This window comes from Cinclus cinclus, chromosome 2 (assembly GCF_963662255.1).
Source record: "Cinclus cinclus chromosome 2, bCinCin1.1, whole genome shotgun sequence".
Lineage (NCBI taxonomy): Eukaryota > Metazoa > Chordata > Aves > Passeriformes > Cinclidae > Cinclus > Cinclus cinclus.
The window spans coordinates 89,741,241-89,767,259 of record NC_085047.1 but is presented as its reverse complement, the minus strand read 5'-3'; the positions used below and the strand labels follow the sequence as shown (position 1 = coordinate 89,767,259).

The 26,019-nt window shown below is 39.3% G+C and overlaps 2 protein-coding genes across 4 annotated transcripts; one reads left to right on the top strand and one right to left on the bottom strand.

Moving 5' to 3' along the window:
• Nucleotides 1-1,877: 1,877 nt before the first annotated feature.
• Nucleotides 1,878-14,278, top strand: FHL2 (four and a half LIM domains 2). The gene is made up of 5 exons (XM_062515055.1): nt 1,878-2,033; nt 8,665-8,839; nt 12,367-12,536; nt 13,197-13,383; nt 14,127-14,278. Exons 1-5 carry the CDS (start codon nt 1,878-1,880, stop codon nt 14,276-14,278), a joined length of 840 nt encoding a protein of 279 aa, XP_062371039.1.
• Nucleotides 14,279-17,137: 2,859 nt separating this feature from the next.
• Nucleotides 17,138-25,575, bottom strand: C2H2orf49 (chromosome 2 C2orf49 homolog). 3 transcript variants are annotated; one of them, XM_062515052.1, is made up of 4 exons: nt 25,438-25,575; nt 23,437-23,603; nt 20,763-21,135; nt 17,138-18,635 (listed from the first exon to the last, which is right to left on the bottom strand). In XM_062515052.1, exons 1-4 carry the CDS (start codon nt 25,573-25,575, stop codon nt 18,579-18,581), a joined length of 735 nt encoding a protein of 244 aa, XP_062371036.1. In that variant the 3' UTR covers nt 17,138-18,578. The 3 variants fall into 3 exon arrangements, with proteins under 3 accessions (XP_062371036.1, XP_062371037.1, XP_062371038.1); XM_062515053.1 differs by lacking the exon at nt 25,438-25,575 and adding an exon at nt 25,082-25,295; XM_062515054.1 differs by lacking the exon at nt 25,438-25,575 and having other exon boundaries at nt 20,763-20,891; nt 21,012-21,135.
• Nucleotides 25,576-26,019: the final 444 nt, after the last annotated feature.

The window sequence follows — 26,019 nt, the reverse complement described above, 5'->3', positions numbered from 1 at the left end:
TCTCTCTTCTTACCAGTCCTTTGATCCTCTCTACTCCTTGAGGACAAAGAGCACCCTACATACTCCCAGTTCCTCTCTGGGATAAGGAAGTTAATTAGATCCTAGACCATCTTTAAGGCCAATGAAGTTGCACTGCTAGTCCTGGGTGGTCAGAAGCACAGATAACCAGCTGCCAGGATTTGTGCTTCTTCCAAGCATGTTTTGGGTTTTGCTAGTTTGTCTCTCTTGTTTAGTAGCTACTTGGAATTCAGACTTTCCAGCAGTAGAGACATCACTTACTTCACATATGTAAAAGTACTCACTCCTCAGTCTGTGCTAGTTACCACAAAATTCAGCAGTGGATCAACCACAAAGCAAAACAAACGAACAAACAAACAAGCAACAACAACAACAAAACCAACAACAACCAAAAAAGCTTTCTAGTCATCAAAATAGAGTTTGCATTCAGACAGCCCTAAAACCTTAATCCCACCTCAGCTAGACAGAATAACATGGTAATAATAAAAACTGGAATCCTGGAGGAAAACTCAGGATTTCAGAATGCCCTTGTGGGTAGCTCCCACTGTCAGAGGGAGAGGACAAACTCCAGAAATCAGTGACCTGTGCCAAGAACACTAAGCAAGTAACATTTTGTTTAAAACTGAGAGCTGAAGTTGGCAAAAGGACTGCAGCTGCTGTAAATGTCACTTGTGCATGAAAGACAGAGGTAGCCACTTAAGCTATTAGTACTCAAAACATTTAAGGATTTATAGATCAGATATGACTTAAAGAGAAGATGCAGTCTGGCAGGCAGTGAAGATCATGCAGTCCAGGTGGCATGTACTTTCTGCTTGGGAAATTCCCCTTCCTAAGCAGGCAGCTATTCCCTGCTCCAGCTGTAAACTCCAAACAGATTTCAGATGCAACACATGTTGCAAGCCTCAGGTAGAGAAAGAATGCGATGACGGTAATGAAAACCAAAATAAATTGTCCCAAACAATAATAAATATTCATCAAAGGCATTTGAGTCATCTTTGTTTGTGTGTGCATCCAGAAAATGGTAGAGATGTAACAAAACCTGAGGAGCAAACATAAATTATCCCTAATTCAGACAAGATGAAACTTCATATACAGCTTCTTCTACCTGGTTTTTGCCTTCCATAATCACTGCCTGACATTTGTCTGAACCAGGATACCTGGTACCCAACTCCCATTTGTGTCACAATACACTACAGCTGTTGGGTAACTCCTTCAGTTGTATCAGAGGAGAATCAGATACACAGTCCCCGATCCTACACCTTCTCTCTCTGTAGTCCCATGCATGAGCAGAAATGGAAGGTTGGTGTCTGCCTGTGGGGGAACGATTGCCAGACACTGGCTTACTGAGAATGCAGAGAAGGAAGGTGCAGAAGCACATAACTGTGGTGCCTGATAGGCTGTGCATGACTAAAGTCTACTAGCAATGTAAATTTTTCTCTTGCCTTATGCAGAAGATGTTGCTCCTGAAGATCAGCTGGCTCATCCTCTTAATGGACTTGACTCCCTCCATCCCTAGAGAAACACCTTCTTGTTGCAGACCTATAGGTCAAATTCCATTTATAAATCCCATGAAAATTCTTCAGACTCAGGGTTTACTCCTCCCTCTCATCTCTAACACTAGGTCTGGCCAAAGATGGATCAACAGGTGGCTAATTTAGATGGGCTGCACTGCAAAATTTATAGCCCAGTTTCTTCCTATTGTGTTAATTTACTTGACTGAAAGTTGGATTAAAACTGAAGTACAGTGTGATAAACAAGAATTGATAAGCCTTTCCTGGGGGATTGGATCAGGTGTAGCTCAGTCTGACACATGCCTGTTCCTGTCTTTGTGACAGGATAACTGGACTCCAGACAGCAACATGACTGAACGCTTTGATTGCCACTACTGCAAAGAGTCTCTCTTTGGTAAGAAGTACATCCTGAAGGAGGACAGCCCCTACTGTGTGAAATGTTACGAAAATCTTTATTCCAACACCTGTGAGGAATGCAAAAAACCTATCGGCGCTGACTGCAAGGTATGTTGGATTTGTGTCTTTTTACAGAAGTCTTGACAGAGCAGCCTGGATAGAGATCTCTGGGATCCAGAAGGATCCAGCCTAATAGCTACACAGGGGTTTCTTTCTTCCCTGCTTCTGTTTTGTGTCATTTCACTTGGCAAACCCTTCTTTACTCAGCATGTTAATAGAAATGCACTCCTGTAAAGCATAGAATGATCTGATGCTCTGATGTAAGAAATTCTCTTTAATTCACTGGGAGAGGTTTGCTCAGGCCAGCTGGGATCTGAATGGGTGGCAGAAACTGATAGTGCCTACTTTTGGGTCAGAGGGAGCTAAGCCATTGCTGGCTTTGCAGTGATCACAGTTCTGTGGTCATCAGGAGACACACGTTCAAGCTAAGGTGCTAACTTAGAGGCCACAGAAATCTAGCTAAAGCTGACCCAAGCAATAAATCAGAGTTAAAATATTCACCTTTTAAATACAGAGAGATGATAGCGGAGTCTAATTGAAAAATGGGATGGACAGAACAGAGGCCTTGCTTGCTTGAGTCAATGCGTGCCACAACACATGGAAACACCTGCCTGGTACAGATTAGTTGTGAGCACCTGTATTTCTTTTAAATTAATTAAAACAACTGGAGTTCATGCCAGTTTCTACTGCCTGAATGAAGACAGAGGAGCCATCCAGTGAAGTGTCTGTTATAAGCTACCAACAGACTTCATCTGATACACATCCTCCTTGCGTAATATTGACCTGCTCAAAGCTGGCAAGATTTTTTCTGTCAGAGTGAGATTGCAGTAGAACTGCAGTTTGTATTGCATGGTCATAGGATTCTTCGCTGACCCAAGGAGAGCTGATTTTTGATTTCCCACTGCTGATCCGTACCTCCAGAAAGACAAACAAATTCCCATTAGTGTTACTACCACTCAATAACTAGTTCAGAGATATAAAAATATATGCTTACTCAGACTGGAAAAAAGAAATGTCTTGTACATTCCAAATTGATCTACAACACCCTATTGGCAAATCAGTAGGAAAGTCCCTTTCAGAAGCCTTAAAAAGGTAAAAATGTCTCACCACCAAGACAGGGAACTGGCAAGGATCTGTAGGAAGGTATAAAATTGCCAGCTTTCCTACAGCTCATAAATATTCAGGTTAGAGATGAGATACAGCTGGCCTGGCCTGGCCTGGCCTGACCTGAAAAAGCAAAATATTCCTGCCCCATTCCAGAATGTGCTTTTGTTTTAAGGTCTCTTTCTAATCCCCTGAGAAGATATTTCCATGTGTTGATAGTCAAGAATTTAAAAACTTGGACCAGCTTCAACAAATCTTGGTCAAAGTATTCAGGAATTAAATGAGCTGAACTTTTCAACCCAGATTTATGTATTTAGGGAGTGTGGGTGTTATCCGATATACTGCTTTTCTTTACTTTTAAGTGAGACACACTCTAATATCAGATTGAAACAAAAAAAAAAAAAAAGAAAAAAGAAAAAGCCCCAACTATCTGCAGTCTAAGAATATTTTATCTGTGTAAAGAACCAGAACTATATGTGGAAAACACAACTAAGAGACAGTAAATAAAGATTTCTTAAAGAGCTATAAAGCATGCCAGAAACAAAGATGTCCTTTTTCGTTTCTGTGATGGCTGTCCATGCTTTATGCTGTAGCTTTTGAAGCTGTTGACCAATTTTAAGCAACTTCTGACAGACAGACAAAAGTTGAAACTTAAATTCCTGAAAGTTTTCTGAAAAAGGCCTGTGTTTGGGTAAAAAAAGAGATCTTATGAATGTTCTCAACTGAGAAGAAAACTAGAGTAGTTTTTCAATATCAGTAATAGACACTAGAGAACATATTTGAGAGAGCCCTTGTAAGTGCCTCAGCCACAAGATAAGTTTCAGATGAAGTGTGTGCACTGTATGACTGAGCATAATTCAGTCATGTAACAGTCACAAAACAATCAGGCTTCTCCTCAGTAAACTGTATGGATACATAGGTATATAAATACATAAGAAATACACATATATATGTATGCATTTTTACATAAATCTTTTTACACATTTCATTTACTTTTTGACCTGAACAAAGAAGATAAATTGTACTGTGTTTGGGTATGAAGTCAGTGTGTTTACTGCATGTACGAAACAGACTCCAATTTGTTCGTATGCTCGACATAACCTAAAAATGCAAAATTTGGGATGAAAACCTAATTCAGTGACAGTGTCATGAGAAAAGGTCACATTCAGGACTCTGCATCTGGCAGTGGTGTCCACACTTACACCTACATTGCAACCTGGAAAGTCCCACATAGTTCTCACATCAGACTTCCCTTCACAAGTCTCTTCTTGACCACCATTATTTCTTTACACTGAGAAAAGCCGCACTCAGAACCAGATGGTCTTAATTTCCTTCTTTCCCACCCTCCCAATTACAATCAAACCTCCTATAATTGACAGGGTTACACCAAAGTGAAACCACAGGTGCTGAGGAAAGGACACTTGTAATACTCGAATTCTGACAGCACCGAACTCTGAGAGGATGAAATTGATGCTGGATTTTCACATTGTGTTTTAGCTATAGCACAGACAGCCCACAAGACAACAATGCTGTAGAGAAACTTACCTTGAATTCAAGTCAGGGGAAAATTTTGTTTGCTATCTTTCTAGTTTTTAAGGTAGTTTATGGGTAACTGTGAATGTAACTGAATAATATATAATTTGTTCTTTATTTTAAAACAAGTCTTTTCTACCAAAAAGTCCCAGAATGACAGCACATGCCTGAATGACACCTTTGGGCACAGGACATTTCATTAACTGTATGCTTACAAAACTTTCACAGATAAATCAAAAGCTTCATAGACTGAGTGGTAGGAAGCACCAGCAGCAGGCAATTTGAAAACACAATGCCATTTCTCTCATACCTATACATACATTATCCATATAATGAGTATAGCAATTATGGGAGAAGTTTACTTTTTCTGGAAAAAAATTGGCATTTTATTGGCTAAGTCCCTGGTGAATGCTCACCACACCTACAGTTTCATGCATATTTCTGGAAATTCACACATCTCGTACCCATTTGCTTAACTGCTGAAGGGTTACTTTTGGTTGACTTCGGCTTTTTTAATACTTTCCTTGCAGATCCTATGATATAGAAACCATTGCAAACACAGGAAATACCTACAGTAATCCTGTGTTTAATGCAGTCCACAAATTGGCCTTGGCAGGCAGAAAGGGGTGAAAACTCTCTCTGCGAAATGTGAAAATTAAATTATGAGTAGATTGTGAGATACAGCTACTGTGTCAGCACGCAGGCCAAAAATTACTCAAAAGGGTCATTCTCACACATAAACTAAACAAAAAAGTAAAACCTCCAGTAATGAGGATCAGGAAAGGAAAAAGTAATTATTTTTCTCATTTTTAATATTTAAACCCTGTTCCAACATGTCACACTTTTTCAGCCCATTACTTAATCTCAGTCTAGTTATTGTAAAGTGAAATGGTAAAAGAGGTGGATGCCTTAATATCTTCTCATACATGAAGGGGCTGAGTACAGCACAACATCACTTGTTTTTACCTTTTCTCAGCATAATTTTATAGGTATGTACCAGTCTAACATACTTCAGTGTTTTGCTACAGGGTATGTGTAGCTAAAATCTGCATGGCATTTAGTTAGCGTAGCCCATTCCCTACATTCAACCTTCTGAAAAGACCATTGTGGCAGGCAAAAAAAGCCATGAACAACATTTATATTTACTGTTCTGGTAATAAACTCTCTAATTTCCTTCCTACTGGGTCCCTGTTGAAACCCTCTTCAAGAGAAATGGTACTGCATAATGGCTTCAGTTTACTTAGACTTAAAAAGCCAGAGGAGAAGACAATATAAATGCAGGCTATGAGGAGCCCAGGCTTAACCCAGTTGACTGGTATCCCTAGTCTAAGGGGTTCTTCTGTTTTGGTTTTTTTAAGCCATGCTTTTCTAAGTCACATGCAGTCCCACCCTAGAGGCCAAATAAACCATGCTGGAGCAAAACTACAATACAGGGCTGTGGAGAAGCTGTAAAACTTGGTCGTGCCAATGTTAACAGTTACCTTGTCAAAGTTTTCTTTGTGGGTATCATAATGAAAATAAGTCAACAGGAAAATAATGAAAATAATACAACAGGAACTATTTGTATATCACTTGTACCTTCTACTGGAACAGATCTATTTTGAGTTACAATCAGCTAGCATAAACTAGAATTCATATGCCTAAACTAAATCTGATGCTCTCTCAGCTTAACAGAGGAGCAGCCTGATATTCAGAAAGCTTTAAGTCAGTTTTTACACTTTTTTGTGCAACGTAAAATCTGCTCCAGATCAATACATCCACAGCTTATGGACAAGCCAAAGGCTCCAGTAATATATACAGCATGCTGAAATAGACCAAACCTCCTTTTCAGTGACCTAAGAACACTCATGATGCATCAATGGTTTCATCAGTACCTTGGACTTCCTTGCTTTCAGATGTGACAGACAATATCCTTTTCATCAGTCTAATATTCTGCTGTCAAAGCCAGACATCTTAGAACGCTCTCTGCATTCAATGACAATAGTTGTTATAGCAATGCAGAGTAGCTAAACATTATTCAATCCAATTTTTATCTTGGGTACTTTTGTTTGTAGTTTTACTTCATGACTACATCGCGATGAAATATCTTCTACTGTCACCTACCCACATACTGCCTGTGAAATCTTGCCATCATAACTGACTCAGGGATCAAATGTTTCATCATTGACACCTAATCTTTGTCTTCATTACTCCTCTTCTAGAAGGCATGCACCTTCTTCCGGGAATAATTCCACTGATAAAATAAGCATACATCAGCACAAGAATTTTGAATATTAAAAAATAACTGGCTGAAAATTGCAAAAACAGGAAATGACAGCTAGTAAGGAAAAATAATTGAATACATCATGTTACAAGAGAAACAAGATCAAATCTGTTGTTCTACTTTATAAAAGATAATTTCAGTTCTTTTGGAAAGCACTGTATATTGTATTTTTCTGTTGAAAAAATAATATGAGAGCAGATTTAGGCTATTCAACTTCACCTAAAGAGAAAATAAACTGTAAGTAGCTTCCAAAGAAAATTGGTTCAAATTTGCTATTAGAAATTATTAAAATTTTACATTCAGAAGTTTGTGTTGTTTCAAAAGCATTTACTGAAGTGCATAGACAAGCTGAATAAACAACTGTAAGCTGTAAAGTGGAAGTCTTATATATTCTATCAGAGAGTGCAGTCTCAGAGATGAAAGGCACATCGGGTGTCAATTGCTACAATTATTCAAAAAAATTAGGTGAGTAGCACAGACGTCCAAACATAAATGCTTAATTGCATGGTCAAATTCTGATAGAAATTACTAAAGTTTAACAAGTTACCACATATCAGCTGAGCTGGATGAAACTATTTCAGTGTTTCCTGCCAGCTGTTTATGAGAACCAGGCTCCTGAAGATACAATGTTCTTTTAGGTTAACCTAAATCTGTGGTATCTTTTGTTTACTCTGGGCTAAGATTGCACATTTGGAGTTACCTGTGACTGTACTGACTGACATAGTACAGCTTATGCCACATCAGATATGAACCCTTTGTGATGCTTCATACAACTGAAAAATTTGAATTAATTATTCTACCACTTGTTCTTTTCCTTCAGTTACCCTGATTAGCTTAGTGCCTGCAATAAATACTCAGTAGATCTTGAGCTAGGACCTGAGAAGTTACCTCAGCTGAATTTTCATATTCCCTATTCATGACAATTCTAGCCTTTAACACTCCTAACCAAATCAGAGCCTCTATATTTTGGGGTAGACACCATTTCTTGTAGTCATCCAAGCTCTATTTTTTTGAAGTCCCAAGACACTGTTCAGATGTTACATGAACAGGCCACCTTAATTTAAATCTTAAAAAGCCCAACCCACCCTTTTAGGTCACAATTTTGAGAAGGACAGTTTCTTTAAAATAATAAAAGGAGCCACCATAAAGAGTATTTTAAGTACTAACTTGCCCTTACTAATCCCTTAGACAGTATTCTGGATCACTGGATGCAGGTACAATGTGGTCTCATATCTTTCAGTAAAATACACATCTCAAATATAGGTGAAACAAAGCACAAGAGTCAGTAAAATTTTGTTGAAGTGAAAAAAGCCCAAATTGATCAGAATCATTCCATCCTTGGTATAAATCTTTGAATAAAATACCAGAACAGAATTGGAAAAAAAAAATTTCTGTTCTGGAGTAAATATCTATGAAATTAACTAGAAATCAGCAATAGTTAAGGCAAATAAGGGAAGTCTATAATACTTTTCAGGTTAACAAGTTTTAATCCAACTCAAAAGCAGGGCTTTATTCTCCAAGGAAGTACCTAAGTGAAATTGGCTGCTCCTCTGTCACATACAAAAAGTGTTACCTGGAACTGAAAAAGGGTTGATAATTGTCATCAGCTGCTCTTGGTTATCACATCAAAATGAGTTCACCTTCATCAGAACGTTTTGTTTTCTTCAAATTAACCCCAGCTCCTGGCTGGAGTTCAGATTTGGATGTATTTGCATTCTCTGAGCTTCCTGTTGTGCAAGCTATTCATTCCACTGATTCTGTGGTTTTGGATTTCGGCAGGATCTGTCTTACAAGGACCGCCACTGGCATGAAACCTGCTTCCACTGCTTCCAGTGCAAGAATTCATTGGTGGACAAACCTTTTGCTGCAAAAGAGGAACATCTACTTTGCACTGACTGCTACTCCAATGAATACTCTTCCAAATGTAATGAGTGCAAGAAGACTATTATGCCAGGTTAGGATGCTCACTTTTTGGACTAAATATCAAGCCCAAATTCAGCAACATTTGTGAGAAATATTTCTCCTTGACTGTCTCTACTAAGTCATGCTGAATGGTGTGAAAACTGGTGAGGGTGCATTCTAGGCCACTTCCATGACCAGAACATGTAATGTTCATAATGGCTCATGGAAGAACTTTTGTTCATGTGAAACTTTTTGTCTAAATCTAGCTTCTCTCAGACAGGTGAAAAATTAGTCTAAGTGCCTCTGAGGTCTTTCTTGAGCACAAAGATACAGGAAAGATCTATTTACTTTTTCAACATGAAATATGAGGTTACAGTAATAGATTGCTAAAACCTGGTCTCTCACATCAATACTATAGCATTTTGTGATGGTTTGATGGCTTTGAAGTGCAGAAAGGCGATGTGAAGAATCCTCGTACACACTCTACAATGATTGCTAGTTACTTTGTCAGCTGATTCGGACATGGGACATATCAGATAAAAAGAGAAAACCACAACATTTTGCTCCTGGGGTGTAAAAAATGAAGGCTTGATTATGAAATAGTTAAACAATATTTAAAAGCAGATGACCCTATCTACTCATGACTGAATTTAGGCATTCCCTATTATTCCACGTGCACTCATTTTGCTGACACAGCAATAAAAACAGACATGCTTGGGAATAGCCAGTGCTAGTTTTAAAGCTGGAACTACATGATACAGAAATTCCATTCACATCCCAGAAAGCCAGCTGTATCCTGAGCTGCATCCAAAGCAGTATGAGCAGCAGGTCAAGGGAGGTGATTCTGCCCCATAACTTTGCACTTGAGAGATCCCACCTGGAGTGCTGCATCCAGCTCTGGGAACCCCAACACAAGGAGAACATGGAACTGTTGGGGGAGGTCCAGAGGAGGGCAACAAAGAGGACTGGAGCACTTTGCTTATAAAGACAAATTGAGAGAGCTGGGATTGTTTAGCCTGGAGAAGGCTCTGGGGAAACCTGATTGCAGCCTTTCAGTGCTGAAAGGGGACTTGTAACAAAGATGGGGACTAACTTTTCAGTAGGGCCTGTTGCAATAGAATAAAGTGTAATGGTTCTAAAGTAAAAGAGGGTTGATTTAGATTAGATATAAGGAATAAGTTTTCTACAATGAGGGGCTAAGGTAAAACACTGGAAAAGATTTCCCAGAGAGGTGGTGGATCCCCCATACCTGGAAAAATTCAAGGTCAGTTTGGATGGGGTTGCGAGCAACCTCATAGAGTTGAAGATGCCCCTGCTTGCTGTGAGGGCTTGGACTAGAAAGATTCCTTTCAACCAAAACTATTCTCTGAGTCTGTGATTCTATAATTTTATATGTATATATATTTTAACAGTATTCATTGGATTCATCACTATTTTAGTGATTTACTGTATGGATCACTTTTTTTCTATTATGCCAGATATGCATTGATGTGCAGTAATGGAGGCTGGATTCAGTGACATGGAATCCCTTCTTCTCTTATAACCCAAAAGAGAAGAAATTCATTTTTGTATGCTTTACAACTACCCACTGAGTCTCTAGCTGCTTACCCAAGATAGCTGAGATGTCACCACACTGGAAGAGCAGTACACTCAGCATATTTTTTCTACTTACACAGCACACTGTGGTAGTATAGGAGCTACAGCAGAGGAGTATGGTCACCAGTGAAAGCATAATCCATTTTGAAAGAACCAGCAAGTTCTTTGTGGAGACTATTAATGCTAAACTTAACCTTTGCTTTGAGCCACTAAATGTAAAATCTAGATTTAATGAAGCTTTATCCTGATGTGCCCATTTAAGTGATTACAAGCTTGGTCTTTCAGTTCTTCTGCAAACTCAACTCATGCTGACTTCAGTGTAGCAGCTAACAAAACAGGGCTCTCCTTGCTTTGAGTTTCAGTGGCAATGACATCCCAAAGACCAGAGCTGAAAATGTGAAAAGAAAATTCTGGACTATTACAAATTTTTTTCCACTTCTCCTTTTTCCAGAATATTATTCTTTTGAGGACTGATTTATTTGCTCCTTGACATGATATAGGAAGTTACCAGCATAGAGAGGGCATAATTTGTAGAAGGTGTCTATTAATAAAATGGAGCAGAAGTATTCAAGAAGCATCAGAAAAAAAGGTAATTAACATTTCACTTACTACTGATGCAAGTCAATAAAAAAAAAAATCAAACATTAAATCCTGAAGTATGCCTTCAATTATTTAATGAGATTGTAAAAGAAGAAGAATATGCAACTAGCAAACAAAGATGAAGTAATGCTTGAGAAGGGGAGAAATCGTAAAACTTCACCCTGCAGTAATAGGGGTGGGCAGAATTGGCATCAAAGGTATTAGTGTGGTTCTTCATCATTAGCCAACTCAGCTTGTCAGTCTTCCAAGTATTTGGCTTCATGTTTGGTGCCACAGACCCCAAGAGTGATGCAGAACTGTAGGACCAACATTTGTTTATCCTTCTGGCCAGTATCATATATTCTGACTCAAACTGGTACATCAGAAATCATACCTTATGCAAAGAAATTTATCAATATAATAGGGCATCTCCAATTTCCTGGAAGGGCTTAGAGTCCACCTACCATACTGCAGACTGAATCTGCAAAGAACACTATCTGAACCCTAAAATTTTGTTCTAGAGAAGGGCATTTATTTTCTAACTACCATACCACTTTTGTGCTTTTCAGTAAAGGATTTTTTTAAATTCCACATTTCAACCATATTTTCAATTCAGCTGAAAACAGAGAGAAAGCTTGTTTCTCACTGAAAGGTTCAAGAGACAGAAAAACATTTAGGATAGGTGTTGCTGAGCTGGAAACAATTGCATACTTATAGTACACCTCAATGAGAACAAGAAAAAGGACCCTGAGCAGATATGAAATAATCCATTGTCTCAGACAGTGACTATTTCACTGGGAAAGGGAGGCAAGATGCTTGCCAGGAATTGCATGCCCCATCCCTGGCAGTGTTCAAAGCCAGGTTGGATCAGGCACTGAGACCCTGGTCTAATGAAAGGTGTCACTGTCCATGGCAGGGAGTTTAAATCTCAAGGATCTTTAGAGTGTCTTCCAGCCCAAATCATTGTATAAGTCTGTGATTAACCAGGTAGCCTGCAGCTATTTGAAAAAGAAACAAAACAGATGTTGAATGAATCAGGTCAATATTTAATGAGGAATGGCTTTACCTCCACTCAGCACTAGCAGCAGCTTATGTTAGTGTCTGTCCAATTTGCTTGCATCTCCCTGTGCATTGGAATTCATTATTTGACTAATAATACCACAAAAAAAAAAAAGCTGTTCTAGGTTATAGCTATTTGAAATAAACGTTTCTCTTCTTTGCAGAAGAAGCACTTGCTCTCTAAAAACCTAAAATGATACCAAATATCATGCAAAGCTTGTAGGAACATGAAATAGCCTCTAGCTCATAGCTGCAATGCTTCCTGACTGACAGCCAGGCAAACAAGAGCTACAAAAGGTGTCTATCTCATCCAGAAGTTCAGCTGATGCTCTGGTCTCATTGCAGGTACTCGGAAGATGGAATACAAGGGCAACAGCTGGCATGAGACCTGCTTTATCTGCTACCACTGCCAACAGCCTATTGGGACAAAGAGTTTCATCCCTAAGGACAATCAAAACTTTTGTGTACCCTGCTATGAAAAGCAGTTTGCCATGCAATGTGTCCAGTGCAAGAAGGTAGTGCTCTTATTTTGCTTACGTAAAATCTAAGGGACTGAAGTCCACTCAATTTTATATTCAGTTAGGCAGAATATCACATTTTTTGTGTGTAAAAAGATTAAGAATTAACTGGTTTTAAGAGATTATATTATTTCTTTTTCACTTACTTGTAAAAGAAAACTCCGTGACAAAGTCTGAAGAAGCAGAAAGTATACTTCATCTAAAAATAAAGAATACTTCATCTAAAATATGAAATAAACCAGTCTTTCCCAAAGAAAGTAACAGGGAAGTTGAATCACATCAGGTAATTCCTCCACCATGAAGAAAGTGACAGGTGAAGGAGAAGTGATGAGACAAACTCTGGTACATGCAAAAGAGAAGCAACGTACAAAGAGTAGCTTGAAAAACAGAGTACAATTGAGAATTAGATTTTACAATATATGCAGGATAAAGTACTTTTGGCATGGGGCTTCTTTTTACAAACAAGGAAATTACAATAAAGCACTTGCATGATTTTCTCAAGGTCAAGTCCAAGCAAAATTATAATTCTGCTATTGCTAAGCCTTCTTCCCCTCCTCCCACCCACTAAAATATCATCACCCTTCCTCTTTACCAAATCAAAATCTAAACATGCCGCTCTTGAGAAAACACTTCTTTGTCTTTTTTTTCCTAAAACAGGCTATCGCCACAGGTGGTGTTACCTACCGGGAGCAGCCATGGCATAAGGAGTGCTTCGTGTGCACTGCATGCAAGAAGCAGCTGTCTGGCCAGCGCTTTACCTCCAGGGATGAGTTTGCGTACTGCTTAAGCTGCTTCTGCAACCTCTATGCCAAAAAGTGTGCTGGATGTACAAACCCAATCAGTGGTAGGTTTCTTATGGCTGGTGTCTTTACATTTTGTAAAGGCAGTTTTGTGTGTTGAGTTGCTGCTAAAGGCAAAACTAAATAAAAAGTCTGAGCTGGTACAAGAGATGCCCAACTAAATCTTTTCATGGAACTGCACCTAGACATTTTTGAGGTTAAGCAAAAGACAATCACTACTAAGAGACATTTTCCTTTTTTGTTTTTTTTTTCTTTTGTACAGCTTCAGTATACCTGATGATAACTGCCCTAGCCTCAAACTCTGGAATGTTTTTTTTACTAACCTGCTTCTTTTCCTGAGGCTTTCTTCCTTCAGAGCTATGAATCAAGCCATGACACATGACAGAGTTCTTTTTTAATTATCTAAATGCACCTCTACAAAACATGAATTAACATACTCAGGCACCAGAAAACATTCTGTAAAAAACTACCAGAATTCTGTTCAGAGGCAGGTGCTTTGCTTTTCTTCTGCTATAAATTTCAGGGCCATCCCTTGGTAGTTAATTTCTGCCATTATCACTAGGGTTAACAGCCTTGCTCATAAACTTTGTTGAAAGCAACAAAAGTATCTGAGCATGAAAATACTGGTCACTACAGAACAAGGGTAGCAAAATTAGCACAGCAACACAGGTTTGTCACAATCGTATTTTTTTACTGCTGTATGTCAGATCTCCATGTCAGTCTGCATGACCTGATGGCTGACCTGCTATTCTCTTCCTGTAACAGAACAATTTTGCTTTTCAAACAGGACTCGGAGGAACCAAGTACATCTCTTTTGAAGAACGGCAGTGGCATAATGATTGCTTTAACTGTAAGAAGTGCTCCCTTTCATTGGTGGGTCGTGGCTTCCTCACAGAAAGGGATGATATCCTTTGCCCTGAATGTGGAAAGGATATTTAAAGCTCAAACTAAGAGAAGAAGGGAGGAAAACTGCACTTGCAATATATAGTCTGAAACACATGGATGTTCAGAGCTAGTTTTGCCACTCTGTGTCTCACTGTACTATTAATGTTTCTTAACCTTTTTCTTTATACTCTCCAAATCTGGAGGAAAATCAAGCTGAAAATCTCTAATAGCAGTGTCAGTGCTAAAGATTTCTGCCAATAACAAAACCTAATACAAAACCCACGATGTAAAAGTATTTGGCTGGTTTTAACATAACATACTTTTTTAAAGGATCTTTTTTCCAAAAAAATATTCCTGTTACAAGCAAGTGATACAGTTCAAGGATTAAAATGGCCACACACAATACATTCATAGGTGGATATTCAGGGTGAAACCTTCAGCCTGCTGAAATCAATGGCAAAGGCCATTCAAATCCAATAAGGCTGGTGTAACCCCAGTGTTCTTGAGCTATGTGACTAGTGTGTGATGTCAAGTCTGTGGAAAGACTGAAAAAGTAGAGTTTATTTCGATGTACATGGATTTGTGACATGCCATAAAGAGATAATGATGAAACAGTGGAAGTTGGAGTGCTTCATGACAGGTACATATTTTATTGCACGTCTAGCTGATCATTGTGTGAGATACAAGTTCTGATTGACAGTGTCAGCATTACAGTTAGTTGACATTACACTGCACATTGTATTTTCCAGAATAAAACTATTTAAAACAAAACTGCAATTGTGGCTTAATGGTATTTACATAATATTTACAAAAATGTTTTCACATTCTGAAGAAACACAATGCATAAAAAAATAACCCTTTTTTGCACCCAATTTTTGGGGGTGTGAAGTTTAGACAATTCTCAGCAGGGCCCTGCTGTACAACTTAGTCTTTTACTAATTGAAGTCAGTGGGAAAACTATCAGCAAAAATGAACAAGTGTGTGAAAACACACACTGAACTGTCTGCAGCTGATAAAAATGTGTTCATAGGCTCTAAACTCAAGCCCAAAATGTTTTTCTTCTCAGCAAGCAAGGAGGTCAAGACAACTCAAAAGACATCTATCTATCCTTGAGAAAGCCAGAAGTTTAACTTCTATAGTAGGGCATGCTTTAATTTTGTTCTCTATTGGGATACATAATATCCTTTGTTGTAGCATAATTTCTGCTGCGTTTGCTACAGTGGCAACTGTCAGCAACAGCATTTTGGCAGGACAGTAACATAAAAAGGAAATAATACAAAGGAAGATAAGCCTTTTCCCAAAGAAAACTTCAAGAAATATGGCCATGTTATGCAAGTTACAATCCCAGTACACCTTCCAGATGGAATTCATTTGCATTCAGAAAGAGGAGGAAAGAAGTATGTCACACTTCCAACAGGAATCTTCAGGTGTGAAATTAAAATTTAGGAATATACTTTCTATGTGTGCTAGTGGGTAGGGAGAGTTTGCTTCCAGTTTCTGCCACCACTCGAGTTTGTCTCTTTGTAACAAGTGCAAAGCGCTAACAGGTCACTCCCCTCTCATTAATTCAACAATCTAAATAGATCTATCAGATCAGACTTAGTTTATTGCACACCATTTGAAGAACTTGGCTGGCTGACATTTTTGAAGCGCACACTGTGCTAATCAAAACTTAGTGAATGACTAAATTGTAACCCTTGGTGGTTTCATTCTATGAAGAAAGCTGTAGCAAATAGCCATAAAAATCCCTCTTTATCCACACATTCAAAAGGAGGGCAAACACTCTCTCCTCAGAGGTCTGCCAATCCCCCAGCACACTGCAGCTCTGCTCCAGTCCTTTGCTGACAGAAGAGCTAAAGGGGTAGTGCCCCTGTACTTGGCACTGATGAAAAGCCACGTCTTGAGTCATGTGCTCAGTTTTACACCCCTCACTACAAGCAGGACAGAGGTGCTGGAGTGCATCCAGAGAAGAGCAATGGAGCTGGTGAAGGGACTGAAGCTGTGAGCTGCTTAGCCTGGACAAAAGAAGGCTGAGGTCAGACCTTACTGCTCTCTACAACTGCCTGAAAGGAGATCACAGCAAGGTAGGGCTTGGCCTCCTCTCCGAGGCAGCTTAAGACAAGGGAAATTTCAAATTTCAAAATTCAAATTGAAATTTCAAATTCGATTTGAAATTTCAAATTCCAAATTTCAACAAGGGAAATTCAGGTCAGGTATTAGGAAAATTTTCTTGACTGGATGTGGTAAAGCAGTGGAACAGGCTCCCAGGGAATGGTAGAGTCACCCACCATCCCCAGAAGTGTTAAAAAAACATGCAGACACAGCATTTTGTGATACAACTTAGTGTGCACATGGAATTCAGTTGAAGGTTGGACTTGATGACCTTGGAAGTCTTTCCCAAACATGATGATTCAAAGAAGGCAGTAGGAGCTGCACAGCTTGCACCTTGCCTCCCAAGTGCTACAACAGATGGCAAAATGGCCCCAGCTTTGGGGAAAGGAAACATGACAAGGCTGGAAAGCATCCCACGCTGGAAACAGGACTGCTACCATGCAAGAGCAGCATCATGCTATTATTCCAGCGCAGTTCTGCATATCCATCCTTAACACATACCAACACACACATGCTCCTAGCCACTGGAGCAGCACAAAATACATCCCAGACTCCAGACCACTGACAAGAAGCCAGCCACAAAACAGAATTCCCATGAGACTGTTACACAAGTGCAAAAACCAGCACTTCACATGATACTAACTGCTGCAAAGCAGCTACTGACTCTTTCACACTTTAAGTGCGGATCACTTCAAGTCCACTGAAATATAACTGTATAAATGAACAAGCTTAGTTACATCACAAAAACCAGGCAGCACTGTTTTGTTTTTAATTTAATTTATTTAAATAGGATAAGGCTACTTAAAAGACAAGTCTTTACATACAAAATGTACATTACGTTAAAGTTTGCTGTACTCAAGTACAAAAACTGCACAAGTGTTTAGTAAAAGGGAAAGGTCACACCATTTCAAAACACACATTCTTACCATTTTACAGCATTCGAGAAGTGCCTTTTACATCACAACAGTGAATGGAGAACTTCTGTAAAGAACTAAGCTACAGTTTTTTGGTTTCAATATAAACCAGTGATTAAAATGTAAACAAGCTTTCAGATCGCTACCAGGCTTCTTTTACTGGGTTAGCTAAGTGGATTCAGAAGTTGACTCTTCTTTTGTTTTACCAAGTCTGGGAGCATTGTTATTATTATTTGCCATCCATACCTAAAACAGATCTAAACTGGCTTCATGCTGACCCAATGAGTTTTAATAAAAATATTTCCAGCAACTTAATTGGATTTTTGCCATGTGAGGCACTACCAATAATGCAGATGAAACACCAGATTTCACATAAAACCAAAATCCATCTTAAATGATCAAAGGAAGGGAAAATAGGTTTGTGGTTTTTTTTTTCTAGAGGGTACATGTGTTAATGCTCTCAAGGTACTTCTGTCTTCCTATCTATGTCCCTCGCCAAACATCTGTAAGCTGAGAAAGCACTGGTCTGTATTCCACTGGTTTTCCCCATATTTTATAAGCATGACTGTTACCAGGAAAACAATCAAATTTGCTACACTGGCACATTTTTACACTTATGCATGTATAAAATATGCCTGTGTATTTAAGAGAACATGGCACTAATCCATTCACTACTTCCTCTCGAAGTTTCATATCAAACAGCCTGATCACTTATTTCCATCTGTGCATTCCTTCTTTCATGTATCAAGAGAAACTTCAATTTGAAGTAATGCTGTTAAAGTAGTTCATCTCTTATTACCAACCTAACTTGCACTGCAAATTCTACACTCCTGTGCAACAAAACAAAAAAAAATTTCTGTAGACTGTCTTATCAGCAGAATGGTCAGTTTTCTCACTGAAATTAATTGCCTTTTTAAACCCATGAAGGTTCTAGGCATTACTAAATTTCCATAGCTATTTTAACTATTTAACCAGACGTGGAATAAAACTGAATCTCAGTGAAACAATGTGTGAATCACAGTGACACGGAGGAGATGAACTATAATAATCTTGAAAACTAAGAGGGGGGGGTTAGTATTGTGTAATATCACCACCTTTTAAAGAAGTAATTAATTACTTGGTGTTCAAGAGTGGATAGTTTTAAGGTGACTGGTGACAGTGACTCCAGCTTTACAACAGGGAGCTGTTAAACTTGTTAAAACTTCACAGCAATCTGAATCTCTGTAAGTCTGTAAATTTTAAAATAATTTTATTTAAACTGTTTAAATATGACCTATCTATTTGAAAATATGGAAGTAATATTTATGTTTCAAGCACCATTAGCTACTTCATGGCCATGTAACATGCTGGATTTTCTTCTTTGCTTCCGAAGGCTTTAGGTCATTCTGGAATATAAGAAAATAAATAATTATTCTTAGAGATACTGTGCAAACAGGAGTCAGTTATTAATCTGACATATTTCAATCTGTACTATTACAGTATTCAGCTACAGGTTACTCTAACAGCTTTCTATTGCCATCTTGTGGATAAAGCTAAATATCACAAAACTTCTCAAGTGAAGATAGAAATAGAGCAAATGAATTTAACTACCTGCAAATCATACATGTGTTATGGTTTTCAGCAACCTACAATTAAATAATCAAAAATTTCTTTGAGTTATGCAGCTTAGAAACGGGTATATATTGGAGTTTCAGAACGTACTTATGAAGTTATTTCAGGCTGTCTTCTTAAAATACTTGTTGAAATGGAATTGTATAAGGAAAAATCCCCAAATACACAAGTAGGAAATAAATTTACTTTTGTCAAACAGTAAAAATGTTTAAAAAAGAAAAAGAAAATTTGGTCTTCCTTTGTAATGACCTTGATAAAAAGAAGAGAAATAATTGCCAAAGCCTCATATGAACTCATCTTTCTAGATGTAAAGACCAAGAAAGCCCAAATCAAAGCATGGCAGATGAAGTGGTGAAATATTTCCCTTTCACCATCTAAAACAATAACTTTAAAAATTCTGAGAAATTAGAGCTTTAATAGTTCACATAAGCAGAGTAAAGACAAGAATATGACTTTTCAAGAAAATCCTGCAACACACTGGTTCAAGGAGCACAATCTAGAGAACTCTCTTCTCTTTAAAAGACTTTCAGTGTTAGTCTATTTACAAGACCCAAAGCTAATATGGATAGTTCTGTGCTATTCATTAAACTTTTCTTCAAAGTCAAGGAACAGTCACTTGATTGGAGACACAATTGTCTTTACTGCCATTACACTAAAAATAGATCAGGCTTTACAGCCATCTGCCAAGTACACTGATTCTTCCTGACAGCATCACTTACTATTCAATAGCACATTCTTTAATTTCACATGGTAGAATAACATCCATAGAACACGCTTGTCTAAATTCACATGTCTGACCAGCATCAACCAAGGCATGACTGAACTTACAGGTATTAACTGGAACAACCTAAACTGAGGCTAACATAGAAAGTCAAATGTCAGAGGTCATAGCTTCTGAGTGTCAGTCACACAGTAGCACTTAAAAATGTCATCATTATGTCTACAGAACATTTAAATTAAACACAAGGAATCTGTGAGGTGCGTACCAGACAAGTTTCAAAATCTCTGTAGGTTCAGATCTGACCAATACTTGGAAGAGTTCTAAATACTGAAAGAAGTTAGTAATACAGGTAGTAGGAAACACACCTCTCAAGCATCAATTCTACTCAGAGCCTCAGCCATGCTTCTTCTAAAAGCTGCTAAAGCTGTCTTTCAAAACAGCCATGTGTTTTGGTACTCAAGTTTAACAGAAGTCTTATGGAATGTACCAATCCACGCAGCAGAATATTACCTGCATTCTTTCATTAAAGGATTTTTTAAAATACATTAAGATTTTTATTAATCAATATTAATATTTAAATTAATATTATTATTTTATTGCTTCTCATGAGGCAATATTGAGAAAACAAAGTTCAGTGTCATGTCTTGGGAAAATTCTAATCAACGTAACCGCACATTGTATATCTAAAGCTCCCCCTGCAGGTCAACTGAGAACAGGTATTTCTTCCTTTGAAGCCCAGATTTATTCCAGATACTCCCATATTGCAATGGAAATGTGAAAAGTCCTTGATTTGTATAAAGAAGAAATACAACACAAGTGTTAAGACCTATCTCTATATTGTGGAATGTTTTTAAGAGATGGCCCATTGTTCCTTGCTCACTGACAAGCCCTGTCAAAACACCATTGTCAAAACTAACCACTGTTCTTCGTCCCCATCTGGCAGCTACACTCGGCACCACTACCTCCAAGAAGATGCCCATTGACAAGTACAAATTTCTTTCATTCTCATATTTCCCAAACTAGCTACACTTCTGTCTGCTTCTAAATACTCTACTATTACTCCAAAATAAAATCAACCTGAAAACTCCTGCAAGGCTCTAACTTTGGCTCCTGTAAATCTCAATTAAACAAGCAAACAAACAAGCAAAAAGCTGCAAAACAAGATACTGCACAGACATACCGGCAAATCAGATTCCTCTTTTGGAATAGACCTCTTTAACTTCACAACAGTAGTGCCTGATATTGGAGACAAAGGGTAAACCTTCAGACCAGTCAACACACTGCTGTCAGTCTTTGAAATATTGTTCTGCTGAGCATCATTATTCCTTATTCCCATCTTAGCGTCCTCTGACAAACTGGAGTCTGAAATGTATGTTGAGGCATTTGAAGGAACTGCTAATCTTCTAACTGTGTTGGTGGTGCTTCCAGCTGGAGGAGGCTTCAGGCGATCGGCAGCTCCGTTCTCTGTCTTCTTCACCTTTATGCTTGTACTTGTGGAATTGCCATCAAATACAATTAATGGCCGTTTCCTTAAACCTTCCACTGTTATAACACTGAAAATATAAACCATAAAATTCTCAGAAACACAGGTTAGATCATCAAAAAACAGCATATCCATGACATGAGTAGCAAAAATTAATTTTATCCTACCTAAATATATATCCCAAAATATTAATATTAAACTCTGAGATGCTCCAAACTTAAAAAAAATTAAATATATACACTTACACATACTTAAATAAAAATAAAAAGCAATAAAAGTCATTTCCAAAATATAAAGGTGCAGGGGGTTCTGTGAGGACCACTGTTCCTCAGCAAGAGAAGTTGTGTGAGGAACTGTCTAAGCAGACAACTATAGCTGTACAACCAAAGGCACTATGCTTCTACCACTGTACCTATTCTAGAGTAACTACAGAGACAATAAGTGTTAAGTGTTTCAAAAGATGAGTATTTAAGAAACGGTGTGTTGCCTTAGCTGCAGGAACAGCTTCTCATATGCTGATACTTCTAAAGTTCCCTGTTTCCACTCTTCTACAAAATCATAATGTTAAGGTAAATCCAAAAGACTGTTAGCCAAGGAACAAAAACATTAAGCAAAAAACCCACACCTTTCTAAAATAAATTTTCTTTTAATAGGAACCCTATTAATTTTTTAATAGTTTGTGCCTTTAAGCCTATGTGTAGTCAGAGCGGGCCAGTTTAATAACCACTGATTCATGAAAAGGAATACTGTCAAGCTAAGACCAAAACAATATTATCAGAAACATCTTGACTGAGAAAACAAAAGTAAAAAGTTAATGTAACTCATGCTATATGAATTCAGAGTTTTAAAAATGCATTGCTCAAGAATTACAAAGTGTTTGGAAAGGGCAGATTTAAAAAAAAAAACACAAACCATCACATTAAGAGATATAATATTCCTATTTAAAAACATCAGTTTTCAATTCTGATAAAAAGCTCTTTTGCACCTATTTCAACACACTAACAGTTTCCTACCCAAACACTATCCTCACACTTCCATCCTCAAGTCTGCAAATGTAAACAACCTGAGGTACTATAACCTCTTATGGACATGGAAAATAAACCTGACAAAAGACAGCTCGGTGGTTTAGCCACTGCTACAATTTTAAAAAACTACAGAAACACCTAAAAAAACCCCAAATCACCTGACAGAGTTTGTTTAGCTCTTCACAGTTAGAAACTTCAGTAAAGCTAAAAGAGACTCAAGACATCAACAAGCTGAAATACTGAAAAACTACAGGAATTTTCATCCACCTTTCATTAGGATTTACTGCTGAACATATCAGAACACCACTCATGCAAAAGTCACACGTCAAAGTCTTGGGCAGGGGGAAGGTTGAATGAAGAGATTCAGTAAAACAAACTTCTGAAGAAGATTTTGCTTTCTGAGCAAATACAAACAGAAAAATTTTTAAAATGAGGCAGAATATTTCTTTCAGAAAGCAAGTAGTAGTTTTGAAACAGACACACAAAATGGCTGCAGTATGCACCCCTCACTCTAGATAAAGCAGGCCACCCCTGTCCAGGAGCAAGCATAGTTAAATATGCTTTCAGTCCTTTCCTTAAACACTGCAAACATGATTATTAATTAGCAATTATACAGTGAAATGAAAAATATTCCCTTTCCTCATTATAAAGTGCCTTGAAGTCTACCAATAACTCATTATCAACACACGGCAGGGGATTAAGGAACAATACCAATTCCCTGGATCAATACAGACTGGGGGTGAAGGGATTGAGAGTAGCCCTGCTGAGAAGGATTTGGGGATACTGATGGTGAGAGGTTGGACACAAGCCAGCAACATGTGCTTCCAGCCCAGAAAGCCAAACATGTCCAAAGCAGCATGGCGAGCAGGTCAAGGGAAGTGATTCTGTACCTATACTCTGCTCTGGTGAGACCCCACCTGGAGTGCTGCATCTGGATCTGGAGCCTCTGGAGGAAGGACATGGAGCAGCTCCAGAGGAGGGTCATAAAAATGATCATAAGGATAGGCTTGAGAAAGTGGAGACTGCTCACTCTGGAGAAGGCTCCAGGAAGACCTTACCACAGCCTTTCAGTACTTAAATTGGATGTATAAGACAATTCTGTGAAAAGAAGCTATAAACTAGATAGCATTAATAACATTTAGATGAAAAAAGAAAAAAAAAACTTCCCTTTATTTTTTTTTCTATTTTTGCAGTAGTAGAATCTAACATTTCTGACACGGGAAAGCCAGTACAGCATTCTCTGTAAACAATATCCAAAAGCTGTTCAAGCTTCATTAATCAAGCTAAGATTAAACTAAATGCATTGTCCTAAATTGTCCAAATCTGGCCCAATACAGCTAAATTACCTTTTATTCCCACTTTTCAAGTCATTTTGCTGTCTCTTCTTTTCCATCATTTTCCCCCATCTACTTTTTGGCAAGTCACGCTGAGGCAGGGGAATGGCATGCTGAATATAGAGATCAGTGAGCCCATCTTTGTCCATCTTTACATCATTTTCGACTAATATATTTTTCTGTGGGGAACAGAAAAAGAGTTGTTAATTTTATGACAAATTCAACGTTCAACCATCTGAGTGGCATAATTTCTTATTTCAAGATCCACTGTACAGTATTGTATTGGGCCAGAGTTCCAGAAGTAAAGGGGTGGCTGGGGTGATCAGTTTGGAGAGGCCACAAACTGCTCAGTGCCAACAACAGCCCGGTCTCCTATCTTCCTACTGCTAACTTCCTTCATTTTCTGTGTGGATTACACTCAGCCTGCCCCTTTGGTGAGGCAACGGGAAACACGGGATGTTTTGGTCAGTATATAGTAGTTTCTTCTTCCACCACCTGCAAGTGCATTTCTTCACGTTTCCTCATGTGCCTCTTCCTGTGTGTCCTTTGGAGTCTCCTGACCCCAAGTATCTGCTGCTCTTTCCAGTGCATTTGAGCACAGGTGCCATGAACAACTCTGCTTCAGATTCTGGTGTGTGATGGGCTGCTTTCTTTGACAATGTGAAAGACATATGGAACCAGCTGTGACCAGCACTGGGCAGTTATTCACCTTTGCCCACACAGGTAAACACGGCAGCCCCTGTCTACTCCAAATACTGCAAGTTTTCCCAAGGAAAATAGTAGCCAAAAAAGGTAAAAGTTATGATGGACATACTGTTGATGATATTTGCATGCACTCTTAAAAACACTTCCCTGAATCCAACTATAATGCCAGAGCTCTTTTTCACATCTCTAGAAAACAGACAACTATAATGTAATGCAAATCCCACTTACAGATGTAGAGCTGTGCTTTCTTCCCCAGTTCCCAAAGAATAATGAAGGTAAGTTTTAACCTAACATGAGGAAGAACTTCCCTACAGAAAGGATGGCAGAGCACTGGAACAGGCTGCCCAGGGAGGTCGTGGACTCTTCCTCTCTGAAGACATTCGAAAACTACCTGTGTTCCTGTGTCACCTCCTGTTGCTGACCCTCCCTTGGCAGGGGGGTTGGACAAGATGATCTCCAGAAGTCCTTTGCAACCCTAACTATTCTGTGATTCTAGGAACCATCAGTTAGAACACCAGTTTTCTTTCTAAGTGGGTATTGGCTTGTGAACATTTGTTGGTACCTCATGCTAAATTTATGGGATGAGAAAAAAACTCCACTAACACCCTACAAATCGGAGTCGCCGAGAGCAGGTCAAGCCTCTGCCACTACCAGTTCTGGCAGAACTTCATGACTTCTGACGTTGGCCTGAAACCTGTCCATACAGCCTACATGGACAAAAGCATATGAAAATGTTTTGAGCTTATACAAAACCCTGAAACTTTGATTACTATTGTTTCATGCACCTGAAATTTTCAGCCAAGGCAGTAACTAGTATTTCAAACATCAACTAAAGCTTTGTATGGTCCTAAACTGTCTTTCAGACTCAATTATTTTTCAATTACCAAGTATCAATATTACGCATTAAAGCATTAGCTTGACTGATTACATACACTACATTCCTTTAACTCACAGAATTATTAGGGTTGGAAGGGACCTCCGGAGATGATGGACCTGCCAAGGCAGGGTCACCCAGAGCAGGATACGCTGAGTATGGATTTAGCAACTTTAACAGTGTAACATCCTTCCACAGCCAGTTTTACTGTGTGCAGACACTGTCCGATTTGGGCGAATTGCTCTTTAGCAGCCTCGGTGTTCAAACACAGCCCTTTTGCAAACACGGAGACGTCTCCCACGCCAGAGCCTCCTCTCTGCACGTTCGTGGTGTCCAGAGCACCGACTCGGAGCCTGCTCTTCCCTGAGCGCCGTGATTCCCCTCGCCCCGCCTCAGGGGCCGCCGCTCCGCCCGGCCCGGCTTCCCGGACGCACCTGCTCCAGGGTGAGCCGCAGGAATTCCTCCGAGAGCAGCTCCGGGTGCAGCAGCAGCAGCTCCGACTCCGAGCGCCCGGACTCCCGCTCCTCCTCGCCACCGCCGCCGCCCGCCGGGGCCCTTCCCCGCGCCGCCATCTTCTTCCTCCCCGGACTCCCACAAACCCGCGCGCACGGAGAAACGCGCTCCCGGAGCAGCCGCGCGCCGCGGTGGCGTCACGGGATGGAGCGGGGAGGGATCAGCGGGAGCCGGGACAGCGGGACCGAGATCAACGGGAGCCGGGAGTGCGCCCTGCCGGGGCGGCAGCGCTCGCTCCGCGGGGCAGCCGGGTCAGGGGAAGCGCGCAGAATGCCGCAAAATATCCTGAGTTAGAAAGAGCCCGCAAGGATCATCGAAGTCCAGCTCCTGGCCATACACAGGACAGCCCCAAATATGACACCCCATGTCTGAGAGCGTTTTCCAAATGCTTCTTGAACTCTGCCAGGCTTGGTGCTGTGACCACTTTCCTGGGCAGCCTGTTCCAGTGCCTGACCACCTTTGATGAAGAATCTTTTTTTCTGATATCCAACTTCAACCTCCCC